This window comes from Budorcas taxicolor, chromosome 6 (genome assembly GCF_023091745.1).
Source record: "Budorcas taxicolor isolate Tak-1 chromosome 6, Takin1.1, whole genome shotgun sequence".
Classification (NCBI taxonomy): Eukaryota; Metazoa; Chordata; class Mammalia; order Artiodactyla; family Bovidae; genus Budorcas; species Budorcas taxicolor.
The window spans coordinates 66,568,638-66,584,239 of record NC_068915.1 but is presented as its reverse complement, the minus strand read 5'-3'; the positions used below and the strand labels follow the sequence as shown (position 1 = coordinate 66,584,239).

The following is a 15,602-nucleotide window of genomic DNA, read 5'->3' as shown; positions in this document are numbered from 1 at the left end:
GTGAAAATGCATACTAAATTTCAGAATTAAGGTTAGTTTATTTTCTAAGCAACAGACTACAGTTTATGAGTTGTTTCCTCTTTGTTCTATCTAGGGAAATTGTCATTATATCTGCTATCTTGCAAGGAAAAGCAAAAAGAAAGCTCTTCAAGAGAAGTTTGAAGAGCTTTCCTACTCTTCAAATGAGGAGGAAAATAGACAAATCTGTTTTGTCATTTTACTCCTCTAACTTGCAAAGCATTTTCTTTTAAGAGGTATGTGTTTACATTCCTTCATATATATGGGTTTATGCACAAAGAGAGACCCATGGGGTCATAGTCAGAACCAGCAGTGTCCTTGGGTTTAACCTAATTCTATCAATACTTCCTGGATTTACAGATGAGGAAATTAACCCCAATATTTACATTCCCAAGTAGCATTCTCAGGCACGTATCCCAGGCTTGATTAGGCTCCTCAACAACATAGCATTTATTATTCTTAGAATCTTTACAGGAACAGATATAATATACAAAAGCATCAGTTACAAAATTTCTTAGTGTATTAAAACTTTTACCCTGGGATCCTCATTTTTCACCATTACATCCCTCTAGCTTACCACCTTTATATTAAAGCCCAACTTTTATCTTGATTGTACTGGCTCCAAACTCTAAACATCCTGCACTCGATGAATGTGTATTTGGCACGCATGATATGGGACCTTCAGATTCTGTGCAAGACATGGACTGTCTGATTACAGCCTTCATCCATTCAAGAGCCTACATAATATGTACCATATGCCCAGCACACCCACCTGAATGCTGAGAACAGAAAAACAAACTTAGATAGTCTTGGCCTCTGTGGTTTAACAGGAGGTGATTCATATAGAAATGTCAAAGTATAATAACAATAGTATAGTTACTATGATAGAAATCTGATATTCAGCATACAACATGGGCACAAATAGGGAAAAGTCAGTGCTTCCTGAGAGTAAGAAGATCAGAGAAGCCATCGATAATATAGAGAGTGAGCCTGAACATCTCTATTTCTGTTAATTTTAGAAAATAGGTCACACAGCAGGAAAAATATAAGGATCTAGTTCAGCAGCTAAAAACTATTTCACAAAAAATTACTGTATCCACCTGGGCTGACTCTACTAAATATGCATGCTCTGACTCAGATTCTGTGCAGAGTACTATATTCCAGACCACACAGAAAGAGACTAAAGTTCTATTCTTTTCTGTCCAGAATTGTGCCAGAACCTAGTCTGAGCTTATCAAGTGAGTCAGCGTTCCCAGTGAGGGGCTGTACAAACTGGACTCTAAGGTATTTTTTGACCTGGACCTCAGGTGCTGAAGTCCAGGTTAGAAAAAATGACAACCCCCAAATCTTCCAATTACAACAGGAAATTGTACAAATAGTCAGCAGTTGAGAAAATAATATTAGGAAATGATTCTTCTTAAACTTATGAGCATGTTTCTGATGGCAGGAGAATCTGCTAACTTCACTTCATCATCTCGCCTCTCTAGAATATACTATACAGCTCACCTACCCTCCAAACATACTTAAACCACTTACGACTCCACAAATGCACTGTGGTCTCAGGCCCCTATGTCATTACCTGTATTGGTCCCTCAACCTAGAAGGTCAGTAATTCTTTGTATTTACTTGTCTGCCTGGTATCTTCTTATTTTTGATGGTTTAAGTCTGGCATTATCTCTTTATCTGGACTAAATCCTTTCCCTTTTCCCACTGCATAGCTTCCTGTCCCTGCATCAACACCTATCTGTATCAGATGCTACTTAAAGATGCTACCACTATGTTCTAAACTTCCATCTTGACAATTCTCTGAAGTTTTAAACAACCTGACTGAAGAATAACAAGAATCATACAGTAAATACATATACTGTACACATTTAAAGTGCAAAATTTGATGTTTCAACGATTCCCTTGTGAAAACATCACTACAATTAGAAAAATGAACATATCCATTGCTCCCTAAGGTTTCCTTATGTGTTTCTGTAATCTTTTCTTCCTATTCTCCCTCTCCCAGGCACCCACTATCTGCTTTCTATCACTATGAATTAGCTTTGTTTTTTGAGAAATTATATAAATCAAATCATATAGTATATATTCTTAATTGTCTGGCTTCTTTCACTCAATATTATTTTGAGGTGCATCCATGTTGCTGCATATATCACTAGTGGATTCCTTTTCACTGAAGCGTAGTATTCATTGTATGGCTCTATCATTTGTTTATCCATTTACCTGTTGATGGAATATTTGGGGCTATTCCAAATAGCGCCAAATAAATAAAGCAGCTCTGAAAATTGGTGTCCAGGTTAGTACACGAATAAATGTTTTCCCTTGAGTAACTACTTAGGCGTAGAATAACCAGATCATAAAGTAGGTGTGTATTTAACTTTTTAGGAAATTTCCAAACTATTTTCTAAAGTGACCGTGCTTTTTCCATTCCCACCAGCAGTATATGCATATTCTAGTTTCTCTACATTCTTGTGAAAAGTTGGTACAGTCCAGTCCTTTTACTTGAGGAGTTACACTCCTAAGGCTTTAACTTGAATCTTTTCACACAGGTATGTAAAGTCCATCTATTGTCTTTGGTGAAGTGTCCAATATTTTTGATCATTTAAAAACTGTATTGTTCATTTGCTTATTGAACAATAAGCAAATAATAAAGACATTTTATTTAATAATAAAGAAAGACATATATTCCAAACACAAGTCCTTCATGAGATATACACACTGCAAACTATTTTCTTCCAGTTTGAATGAAAACTTATGTTTTCATTCATTTAGCAGTGTCACTTGAAGAGAATAAGTTTCTAATACTGATGAAGTTATTTAATTATTTTTGTCCTTTTATGAACTGCACTTTTGGAGTTGTATCTAAGAAATCTTTGACTAACACAAGATACCAAAGATTTCCCCTATGTTTCCTTCTACGAGTATTAGAATTTCAGGTTTTCAGTGAAGTACAGGATCCACTTTTAGTTAATCTTTGTGGTGAGAGGTCTGTGTTGAAGTTTATTTTTTTGAATATAGATGTGTAATTGTTGCAGCATCCTTTGTTGAAACAACTAACCTTTCTCCACTAAACTGCTTTTTCATCTTTGTAAAAACCCAGTTGTCCATAAATGTCCGGACCAATTTCTGGACTCTAATCTACTCCATTGACCTATGTTATACCATTATGTAAAAAAAAAAATCTGGTGGTCTTAGCCCTCCACATCTGTTCTTCTTTTTCAAAGTTGTTTTAGTTAGATGATTCTATTGTCATATAAATTTTTAGAATAAACTTACCAGTTTCTAAAACTGAAATTTAAAAAAAGCAGGGGGGGGGGGGGGGCGGGGCGCGGACTTCTCTGATAGCTCAGTTGGTAAAGAATCCACCTGCAATGCAGGAGACCCTGGTTTGATTCCTGATTCAGGAAGATCCCCTGGAGAAGGGATAGGCTACCCACTCCAGAATTCTTAGGGTTCCTTGTGTCTCAGCTGGTAAAGAATCCACCTGCAATGAGGGAGACCCAGGTTCAATCCCTGGGTTGGGAAGATCTCCTGGAGAAGGGAATGGCTACCACTCCAGTATTCTGGCCTGGAGAATTCCATGGACTGTATAGTCCATGGGGTGGCAAAGGGTCAAGCACGACTGAGCGACTTCCACTTTCAAAAATAAAAAACTTTGTTGGAATTTCAATTGGGATTACACTGAATCTACAGATCAATTTTGGGGGAAAAATTGACAACACTGAGTTTTAATGCATGAACAACAAATGTCTCTCTATTTAGTTACATCTTTAGTTTATCTCAACCATGTTCAATGGTTTTCAATATGTAGGTCTTTCATATCTTTTGTCTGATTTATTCTTAAGTATTTTTTCTGATGCTATTGTAAATTGATTTTTTTAAAGTTTTGATATCTGAATGTTCTTTATATGTACAGAAATACAATTAATATTTTTATATTGATCTTATTTCCTATAACACTGCTAAACTATTAATTCCAGTTGCTTTTTAATAGATTTCATCACGTTTTCTACAAAGACCATCATCTCATCAATAAATAAAAGACAGTTTTACTACTTTATCACTTGCTGCTTTTATTTCATTTTCTTTACATTAGCTAGGATCTCCCTGAATAAAAGTGGTAAGAGATAATATTCATGTCTTGTTCTTGATCTTAGGGGAAAGATGTTTCAGTTCAGTTGCTCAGTCGTGTCCGACTCTTTGCAACCCCATGAATCGCAGCATGCCAGGCCTCCCTGTCCATCACCAACTGCCGGAGTTCACTGAGACCCACATCCATCGAGTCCGTGATGCCATCCAGCCATCTCATCCTCTGTCGTCCCCTTCTTCTCCTGCCCCCAATCCCTCCCAGCATCAAAGTCTTTTCCAATGAGTCAACTCTTTGCATGAGGTGGCCAAAGTACTGGAGTTTCAGCTTTAGCATCATTCCTTCCAAAGAAATCCCAGGGCTGATCTCCTTCAGAATGGACTGGTTGGATCTCTTGGTTTAGTTCTTTACTATTCACCACTCCAGTATTCTTGCCTGGAGAATTCCCATGGATAGAGGAGCCTGGCAGGCTACAGTCCATGGATTCAAAAAGAGCTGGGCACGACTGAGCAACTAAGCACACAGCACACCAAGCATGCTGCTAGCTGTGTGGGTTTTGCAGATGCCTGTCAATAAGAAGAGAAAGTTTCCTTCTATTTTCAGTTTGCAAAAATGGAAGTTAGATTTTGTCAATGGAAGTTAGATTTTTCTATGTCCAGGAGATTCTCACCTGGTTTTTCTTTTTCATTTGTTAATTATGGTTTGCTAATATTATAAATTACATTGTTTGATCTTCTAATGTTAAGCCAACAGTGCATTTTTGGTATAAGTTCTACTGAGTCATTATTACTTTCTTCTTTATATATTGTTGGGTTTGCTTTGATTTGCTATTAATCTGTGTAAATTTTTTGCATCTATGTTCATGAGGGCTATAAATCTTCCTTTAAATGTCTCTGTACATGAGGGCTATAAATCTTCCTTTAAATGTCTCTGTACTCTTTTGGTATCAGGATGATTTTGGTGTCAAAAGATGATTTAGGAATTTTTGGTTCTCTGCCATCTTCTTATAAGATCACCACTATGAAGTAGGTCTAATTGACTTCTCTTAAACATCAGGAAGGATAAAAAGAGTCAGTAACTTGGATCAAAAAATAAAGCACTTAAGTGGCAGAAGCCAGCCAGAAATCAGGTAAGACCCTAAATTCTAGCTCCCATTGGAAAGGGATGCAGATGCCATAGGAAACTTCCAGATGGATGTTGCTGTGGATTCCCACACTTTTTCTTAAATGTGTTTCAAAGTCATTGTCTAACTTTTACCAGCTGAGTTGCCCACCTGCTCTAATAGGATAGAAGGACACCATCCTGTCATGCCACTTAAGCTGCCATGTCTGTCCAAACACTTTCTTCCAAATAACTAACATGTCTTGGGCTTAACATGGAGCTCATGTAAATCATTCGTATATCACTGAAAAAGATTCTACAGTTATTTTAAGAACAAGATTTTGTGTTATTTTAAAAATATACATAGGTAAATATTTATCAAATAATTAAAATAAGCCAAACTTATAGGAGAAGGCAATGGCACCCCACTCCAGTACTCTTGCCTGGAAAATCCCATGGACAGAGGAGCCTGGTAAGCTGCAGTCCATGGAGTCGCTAAGGGTCGGACACGACTGAGCGACTTCACTTTCACTTTTCACTTTCATGCACTGGAGAAGGAAATGGCAACCCACTCCAGTGTTCTTGCCTGGAGAATCCCAGGGACGGGGGAGCCTGATGGGCTGCCATCTATGGGGTCGCACAGAGTCAGACACGACTGAAGTGACTTAGTAGCAGCAGCATAGGTGGCTTAACGTACAGCCTTTAGTGATTTAACTTGGGTATAAGTACACAAAAGTTTTGTGTTTTTGGGTTTTTTTTCTTTTTAGTTAAATATAACTGCAACATACAATTCCACTCACACCCACATAGGAAAGTCTTGTATCACTCACAGGAAGCCTCGGAATCTGCTGAGGTCATTGTTTGGACTTTCACATTCTATCCTACTGGAGAATTTCTCAGGATCAACCTCAGAGTCCTAAAAATATATATATTTGAAAAATTAGCACACAAAAAATAAGGGTTAAATCTTGATATTTAAGTGTTTATCCTTTCACCAATTAAGATAAAAGGTATTCATGTCACAAAATATATGTCACAAATTACCCAAATGAAGGAAAGTACACATAATTATGAATGAATAGATAAGATGAGAATGGTCCTACAGGGTTAATAAATATCTTCAGGTGGTGAGAATGCCTGAACCGTACACTGAAATTCATGCAGGACTCCCTGCAGGAGGGAGCTTCTCCTATAAAAAACACTCTTTTATCCGGAAGACACTGAAAAGCTGAAAATACTTTTCTTATTGTTCTTTAAACATACAGGTAGTTTCTGAGATTAAGTGTATATCTATACACACACACATGCACACACACACACACGTAATATAGGCCTCCCAGGTGGCACTAGTGGTAAAGAACCCACCTGCTAATGCAGGCAACATAAGAGGTACGGGTTCAATCTCTGTTTTCGGGAAGATCCCCTGGAGGAGGGCATGGCAACCCACTCCAGTATTCTTGCCTGGAGAACCCCATAGACAGAAGAATCTGGTGGGCTACAGTCCATAGGGTCACAAAGAGTCAGACACAACTGAAGTGACTTAGCATGCATGCATACATGTATATAAGTAGCATGCATTTAATCTCAGCAAATTTTATTTAAAAATTTAATCTAGATCTAGATTAAATCTAGATATATCTCACAAAATTCTGTAAAAAATAATTTTAAAATGCTTTATGAAACCAACAAGTGAATAAACAGTGTCTTACAGAAAATAGGCACGGCTTCTATAATGCATGGATTCACTAAGAACAAGCCACATCAACCTTATATCCTTTCCTTTTTTTATATGGTTTTTTGGATAATACGATAAATGCTACTGATATATCTCAGTATATATTGATATATATATATATTGATATGTGTTATCAGCAAACATTTGAAAAATATGAGTCATATGATCGTGTGATTTGGCTTGCTAATAATTGATATTTACTGAGTTCTTCTAATGAGTTAAAATCTATATTATGCCCTTTAAACATCTTAACTATTTTCTTCTTCACTAGATACTATAATTAGGCCTAATTAACAGATGAGGAAAGATACACACAAAGAGGACCAGTAATTTGCTAAAGGTTTCAAAACAAGCAGGTTTTTAGAGTCAGGATTATAATTGAGGCCATCAGAGTCTGGAGAGCCGACCCTTAACTGAATGTAAGGTACGCTGATTAATCAACTGGCATCACCCCTCAAAGTAGGTATTTAGTGGTATGTAATTTCCAAGTGGTAGAGGATTTTTACCAATGTTTTAAATGTGAAAATGATTACAAATGGGACAATGACAGGAAGTTGAGAGGCGTAACAATCACAGAGGATCCAAATTAATCTATAGGTAGAAAAACAGACTTAATGTGACAAAATCGAATTTACCAAAGATAAGGATATTACGAGGTTACAATATTTTTGGTCTGTAAGAAACATGACTTAATAGTAGTTCAAGTAAAAAAAAAAAAAAAGTTACATTTAAAAATACCTTATTTTAAGTGCTTCCAGAGAAAGGAAAGGAAAACTGAAAGCACTTTGCACAATGTTTTTATATATGTTACTTCATTCTGTCATACAACAGGCTATGAGGGAGGTGTCATCATTTCCACTTTAATCACCTGAGGCATAAAGTGTTTAAGTGACCTCCCCAAAACCACACAGTAATTAAATGACAGAACTGTTTCAATTTTACTCAAACCTGTGTTAATATAAATTCAAAGTTCTTATTTCCCTCTCCACAGCACGTGAAGAGTCAGAGCTCTGTGGCATGAGAAGTTATGAAAGTCTTAAAAGGCCTTGATACATAAGTAATTACCAGATTTTAGGAACAATACCAAATGATATCTCCAGCTTCAAGAAAACAACATACAAATAGAAGCTTAAGAAAAACAGAAGTTGATCATTTCTATTACAAAAGAATTTTCCAAAACTGCTAGGTTTCGTAAATTCAATTCCCAGAAATGTGACTGTCAGAATGAAATGTCTGAACTCTGAAGTCATTATATCCTATTATCTATGAAATATGGCACACTTCTACTGATATCTGGAATTACATTAAGCCCTCGAGACTTCTATTTTGTAAAGGTAAAAATAAATTTGAAACATCTCTTTATCTGTACTTGTGAAAATGAGCTCAGTCATCTTCTGAAAAGAAAATGTTAATATCACCAATGGAGAACACATTTTTTACCTGCTCTGCATATCTCCGAACCACCTGCTTCTGTTTTAAATTGCTCTCTCCATCAAGACCAGAAGTCTCAATGTGACAGATTCCATCTGGATCAGTAGAAAAGAGTAAAACCATATCTGCAGGAATGACCTCATTGCAGGAAAGGTGAATAAAGTCCCCAACAGTAACATCTTTCCAGCATCTGTCCACATACTTTTTCTCTTTCCTAAAATTGAAAAAAAAAAAAAGTTTAAAAAGAATCTCAAGCCAAAAACTCAAATAGTTTTTTTTAGTTTATAATTTAAAGTATTAGGGTGATTTTAATCGGTTTAATGCTAAAAGGAGAAGCCAGAGAATTTGTAAAACTTAAATTCCACAACTTGCTTCATCTGAAAATTTAGTTACTAAGCATACAAAAAAATATTTTTTCAATTTTTTCCTGTGAGATTCTGAACTATTATGTTAATTGAGTGATTCTGGAATGAAATTAAAATTATCACTGCTGCTGCTAAGTCGCTTCAGTCGTGTCCGACTCTGTGCAACCCATAGACGGCAACCCACCAGGCTCCACCGTCCCTGGGATTCTCCAGGCAAGAACACTGGAGTGGGTTGCCATTTCCTTCTCCAATGCATGAAAGTGAAAAGTGAAAGTGAAGTCGCTCAGTTGTGTCCAACTCTTCGCGACCCCATGGACTGCAGCCTACCAGGCTCCTCCATCCATGGGATTTTCCAGGCAAGAGTACTGGAGTGGGGTGCCACTGCCTTCTCCGAAAATTGACACTGGATGGGTTTATTCATAAATGAAGCAATTCCTGTGTGCTCTCCATGTCAGGTATCAAGGATCCAAAAGTGCATAAGACACATTATCTGCTCTTGGAAAGCTTCTCATCTGGTAGATAGGATGAGTAAAATAAACTCAAAAGAAGTAAAATAAATACCCAGACATTTGAAAAATCATTATACCAGCATATTAACACTCGCAGTGTATGTATTCAGTCACTAAGTTGTGTCCAACTCTTTGCGACTCCATGGACTTTAGCCTGCCAGACTCTGTCCATAGGATTTCCCAGGCAAGCATACTGGAGTGTGTTGCCATTTCCTTTTCCAGGGAATCTTCCCAATGCAGGGATTGAACCCGTTTCCTACATCTCCTGCATTGGCAGGCGGATTCTCTACTACTGAGCCACCTGGGCACCCCATTAACACCCCCAATTATCATTTAATAGAAATACTGGTTAAAACAGTTCTGAGTTGGCTATAGCTGATCCCTAGAAAGGAAAATGAGAATTTTTAACCCTTTCTGAAAGTGCAGTTTTTCATTCTATATATTCAATTCTTTTAAAAGAAAGGCACATTAATTGAGGTTGATTTGCCTTAAATGTCCTGGTTTGTGTTAAAGTTTTACCAAAGTTTTCATGCCTTTTCATAAAAAAATGGCATGAATTGGATTCCACGAAGTATTTTCCTTAAGAGTAGAATAGGAAATGTGTATCACAGAAAACCATGTAACTCGTTAAGCAGCATTTCGCATCCAATGATTCCAACAAGGTCTAAAAAGATCTGTCTCATTTCCTTATTGTCTCCCATGTATCTGTAAAGAACTATTACTTGTCATAAAAAGGCACTTATTTTTAAAGTAAAGATTTTCTATTATGGAGCTAAATATTCAAATTCATTGTCAAGAAGCTTAGGAGATAGCTATATTCTAAAAGCTATATGACCTATATATTAAAAATGAATGCATCATATTAAATAGAAATGCCACATGAAGCCAACACTTATATACTTCTGCTACACAGAATTATATTGTTATTTCAAGAAATAATTCATCCAAAGGGCTACCTAAGAAGAATATTTTCAGGATATATTCTCGCAAAATACCTTATGTACAAAGTTGAATCCAACTAAAAGAATTCCTTAATTACCTGAAGAGTTTGTTAGTTTACCACGAAAGATAAATCAATGGTTTAACAGTTTTTCTTTAGTGTTTGACTATATCAGTTTACTCTTCCATGGAGGGAAGAAACAGAAGACCCAACAGGTAGGCAGGAATCATATTTTGAAGGTTCAGTCCTACTGCCATTCCTAGAAATAAGGATTTTCATTTCATAAAAAAAAAAAAAAAGACTGGAAAATCACTAAAGGTTCATAGAAGAATATGATCCTATTTTTACTTGCTAAATCCTGCTGCAGAGTAATGGATGGACTATTGGGTGGCAGGCTGGTTAGAATAGGAATGGCAAGAAACCAATGGAAAAATATTGAAATAATTCAGGGGAGGGATAAAGATGATTACAATCAAGACAGTAACAAAAAGGATGGATAAAATGAGATTAAATCAAGACATATTTGGGTATTAGAGACAAGTATTCTGACTTATTATACAAAAAAAAGTTATCAAGGATGATGCTGTGGTTTCAAACCTTCATGGTGAATGGTACTTTTTTTTTTTTTTTTTACCATGTCCCAGGTTTTAGAAGTAACTGGATGCATCAAGGGGAAGATAATAAATCTAGTTTAAAAAGTTTTAAGTAGGATATAAAATTGAAGAAGTCCAGCATTTTGAGGGTTTTGATCAGAAGTTCACAAGTAGAAATACAGTACCTACAAATCCTAGGCACAGAGAGAGCAACTGACACCAGGCAAGGAGATCCAACCAGTCCATTCTAAAGGAGATCAGTCCTGGGTGTTCTTTGGAAGGAATGATGCTAAAGCTGAAACTCCAGTACTTTGGCCACCTCATGCGAAGAGTTGACTCATTAGAAAGACTCTGATGCTGGGAGGGATTGAGGGCAGGAGGAAAAGGGGATGACAGAGGATGAGATGGCTGGATGGCATCACCGACTTGATGGACAGGAGTCTGAGTGAACTCTGGGAGTTGGTGATGGACAGGGAGGCCTCGTGTGCTGCGATTCATGGGGTCGCAAAGAGTTGGACACGACTGAGCAACTGAACTGAACTGGACTGAAGGATATGAGATTCCTTAGGGAAAGAGACTTCAAGGTGATAGAGAAGTGAAGTAAGATTCAAGAGGAAATGTTGGAGAAATCAAGAAAGAAGGAAATTTCAAAATATTTACTGTTTACAACAGCTAGAACATGGTGACAACCTAGATATCCATTAACAGATGAATGGATAAAGCAGCTGTGGTACATATATACAATGGAATGTTACTCAGCCATAAAAAGGAACAATTTGAGTCAGTTCTAATGAGATGGAAGGAACCTAGAGCCTGTTATACAGAGTGAAGTCAGAAAAATAAGGATAAATGTTGTATACTAATGTATATATATGGAATCTAGAAAGCTGATACTGATGGAATTATTTGCAGAACAGCAGTGGAGACACAGATATAGAGAACAGACTTATGGACATGGTGGGTGGAGGGAGGGAAGAAGGAGAGGGTGGGATGTATGGAGTGAGTAACATGGAAACTTACATTACTATATGTAAAATAGATAGCCAACTGGGAACTTGCTGTATGACTCAGGGAACTCAAACAGGTACTCTGTAACAACCTAGAGAGGTGGGATGGGGAGGAAGATTGGGGGGAGGTTCAAGAGGGAGGGGATATATGTATACCTATGGCTGATTCATGTTGATGTCTGGAAGAAACCAACAAAATTCTGTAAAGCAATTATCCTTCAACTAAAATTTTTTTTAAAAAGGGAGTTATCAGAGTAACAAAAGCCACAAAGGGATCATGTCTGTGGTATGTGGTTATTAGGATGTCTGCTATTAAGTAGGGAATATGAAAGTTGTTGACATGGAGAGTAAAGAAGAAAGTGAGACCTCCAGTGGGTTAAGGCATGATTAGAAGTTGAAGGAGGAGTCTACTTCATGAAGTTTAGCTCTGAAAGGAATAAAGGGTGAAAGTAGCCACTGCAAGGGAAGGGAAGGCAAAGGACAGCAAGGATGAAAGAACCGGGCAGAAAAAAAAAGGAGAACTGGACACACACACACACAGCATGCAAGGAAGAAGCCCATGGAGAAGGCAAGGTAGGGGAGAGGAGAGAGAACGGGCAGTGTTGGTTGAAGCGATCGAGAAGTAACAAGGAATGGAATTAAGAACACAGATGAAAGGACTACTATTACAAGGAAGGGAGTTACTGCTTCATGTAAAGTCAGAAGAAAGCAGCTGAAGATGACATAAGCAGGAATTGAGACACCTGGTTCATGCTTAATGACCTCTACTTTTTCTATGAAGAAAGGTGTAAGGAAAGTTGCTGAGAATTTGTGAGAGTAGGGAGAGAAGACAGACTTGAATACTAGCGTTAAGGATTTTATTTTTCTTTCAAACCTAAAAATAGAAATCTTCTAAGGGACAAATTTATTTACTCTCCACTCTACATTGGAACAAAATCCAAATGAGGTTAATTTTACAACTGAATGAACTTCACTATTCCCCATTTGGAGTTCATACTCGATTTTAAAAAGTGGCTAATGTCCCCAGTAGCTGGCTGCGTGTGTGCTTAGTCACTCAGTGGTACCCGATTCTCTGAGGCCTCATGGACTGGAGCCCATCAGGCTCTTCTGTCCATGGGATTTTCCAGGCAAGACTACTGATGTAGGTTACCATTTCCGCCTTCAGGGGATCTTCCCAACCCAGGGATTGAACCTGTGTATCCTGCAGATTCTTTACCACTGAGCCATACTGATCTTAATTTATGCCAGTTACCATGTTAGATGCTAAGAATACAAAAGTGATTAAGTTATTGTCATTCCCCTAGAAAGCTATAGTCAAAATGTGAAAAAGAACCACAAACAGCAATTTTATACGATAGGTACGCACAGGCTCTTTTGGGAGCAAATAGCCGGGACATTGACCTCTGGAGGAGGTGCATCCTGCAGGATGATCTAGAGTCATGTGAAGAAAGTGGGATGGTGTAACTGTCAAGAGTGACAGTGGAGGCATAACGCCACAGGGTATGGGTGTGTACGATGTTTTAAAACTGCAAGCTAAGCAACAATGTTCATTGCCAATCTTAACTAGCTTTGAGAATATATCAATGTGGTAGACGCTAAATGAGGTTTATTTCCTTCTTGGACATAGAACTAAAACTAGCACAAACTTTCTTCTTCTCTCACAGCCTAAATCTACAGCTAGAATTTCCTGCATCTACTTGTTATTTGTTGCTTCAATATTACTCTCACCGTTTAGGATATGGCACTTATAATCCATCCTTCAGGTTAACTCAATCAGCTCAGTCCATTCTCTCAGTCATCTCCAACTCTCTTCGACCCCATGGACTGCAACATGCCAGGACTCCCTGTCCATCACAAACTCCTGGAGTTTACTCAAACTGATGTCCACTGAGTCAGTGATACCTTCTAACCATCTCATCCTCTGTCGTCCCCTTCTCCACCTGCCTTCAATCTTTCCCAGCATCAGGGTCTTTTCCAATGAGTCGTTCTTCGCATCAGGTGGCCAAAGCTTCAACATCAGTCCTTCCAATGAATATTCAGGACTGACTTCCTTTAGGACGGGCTGGTCGGATCTCCTTGCTGTCCAAGGGACTCTCAAGAGTATTCTCCATCACCAGAGTTCAAAAGCATCAATTCTTTGGCTCTCAGCTTTCTTTATAGTCCAGCTCTCACATCCATACATGTTACTGGGAAAACCATAGCTTTGACAAGATGGAACTTTGTTGGCAAAGTAGTCTCTGCTTTTTAATATGCTGTCTAGGTTGGGCATAGCTTTTCTTCCAAGGAGTGTCTTTTAATTTCATGGCTGCAGTCACCATCTGCAGTGATTTTGGAGCCCAATAAAGTCTGTTACTGTTTCCACTGTTTCCCCATCTATTTGTCATGAAATTATGGGACCGGATGACCTGCTCTTAGTTTTCTGAATGTTGAGTTTTAAGCCAATTTTTTCACTCTCCTCTTTCACTTTCATCAAGAGGCTCTTTAGTTCTTCTTTGCTTTCTGCCATAAGGGTGGTACCCTCTGCATATCTGAGGTTATTGATATCTCTCCTGGCAATCTTGATTTGTTTGTGCTTCTTCTAGCCCTGCATTTCTCATGATATACTCTGCATAAAACTTAAATAAGCAGGGTGACAATATACAGCCTTGACATACTCCTTTTCCTATTTGGAACCAGTCTGTTCTTCCATATCCAGTTTTAACTGTTGCTTTTTGACATGCATACAGATTTCTCAGGAGGCAGGTCAGGTGGTCTGGTATTCCCATCTCTTCCAGAATTTTCCACAGTTTATTGTGATTCACACATTCTAAGGCTTTGGCATAGTCAATAAAGCAGAAATAGATGTTTTTCTGGATCTCTCTTGCTTTTTTGATGATCCAATGGATGTTGGCAATTTGGTCTCTGGTTCCTCTGCCTTTTCTAAATCCAGCTTGAACATCTGAAAGTTCTTGGTTCACGTACTATTAAAGCCTGGCTTGGAGAATTTTGAGCATTACTTGACTAGTGTGTGAGATAAGTGCAACTGTGTGGTAGTTTGAGCATTATTGGCATTGCCTTTCTTTGGGATTCGAGTGAAAGCTGACCTTTTCCAGTCCTGTGGCCACTGCTGCAATTTCCAAATTTGCTGGCATATTGAGTGAAGCACTTTCACAGCATCATCTTTCAGGATTTGAAACAGCTCAACTGGAATTCCATCACCTCCACTAGGTTTGTTTGTAGTGATGCTTCCTAAGGCGCACTTGACTTCGCATTCCAGAATGTCTGGCTCTAGGTTGGTGATCACATCATCGTGATCATCTGGGTCGTGAAGATCTTTTTTGTACAGTTCTTCTGTGTATTCTTGCCACCTCTTCTTAATATCTTCAGCTTCTGTTAGGTCCATACCATTTCTGTCCTTTACTGGGCCTATCTTTGCATGAAATAGTCCCTTGGTATCTCAAATTTTCTTGAAGAGATCTCTAGACTTTCCCATTTGCTTTCCTATTGCTTCCATTTCTTTGTATTGATTGCTGAGGAAAGCTGCCCATTTTGCTTCTAGACCGATTTTGTTCAATGTCACCCAGCTTTTATGTCAATGCATAAGCACTGGGGAAATTTGGGAAGAATATATTCGATTAGTAATAGTAATTCCACTGGTGGGAGTTGGCTGCAGAGAGGTGAAAAGGTGGAAAATGTGGACTGCTACTTCCTACTTTAACGAATCTAAAGAAAGAGTGGGATTATGAATGAATTTTTCTTTTTGACGTTCATCAGTACTTCTCTGAAAAAAACACTAAAAACAATTTATATAATGAATATCACTGGCACAGAGCA

The 15,602-nt window shown here is 37.9% G+C and overlaps 1 protein-coding gene across 1 annotated transcript in view; it reads right to left on the bottom strand.

Annotated features, from left to right (window-relative positions):
* The window catches only part of ATP10D (ATPase phospholipid transporting 10D (putative)), a 124,670-nt gene that overhangs the window by 63,281 nt on the left and 45,787 nt on the right, over window positions 1-15,602 (bottom strand). The window contains exons 4-5 of the mRNA XM_052642271.1: window positions 8,385-8,589; window positions 6,040-6,125 (exon numbers count right to left, since the gene is read on the bottom strand). Of these exons, the coding sequence (XP_052498231.1) occupies window positions 6,040-6,125; window positions 8,385-8,589 (291 nt within the window). The remainder of the gene's footprint in view (window positions 1-6,039; window positions 6,126-8,384; window positions 8,590-15,602) is intronic.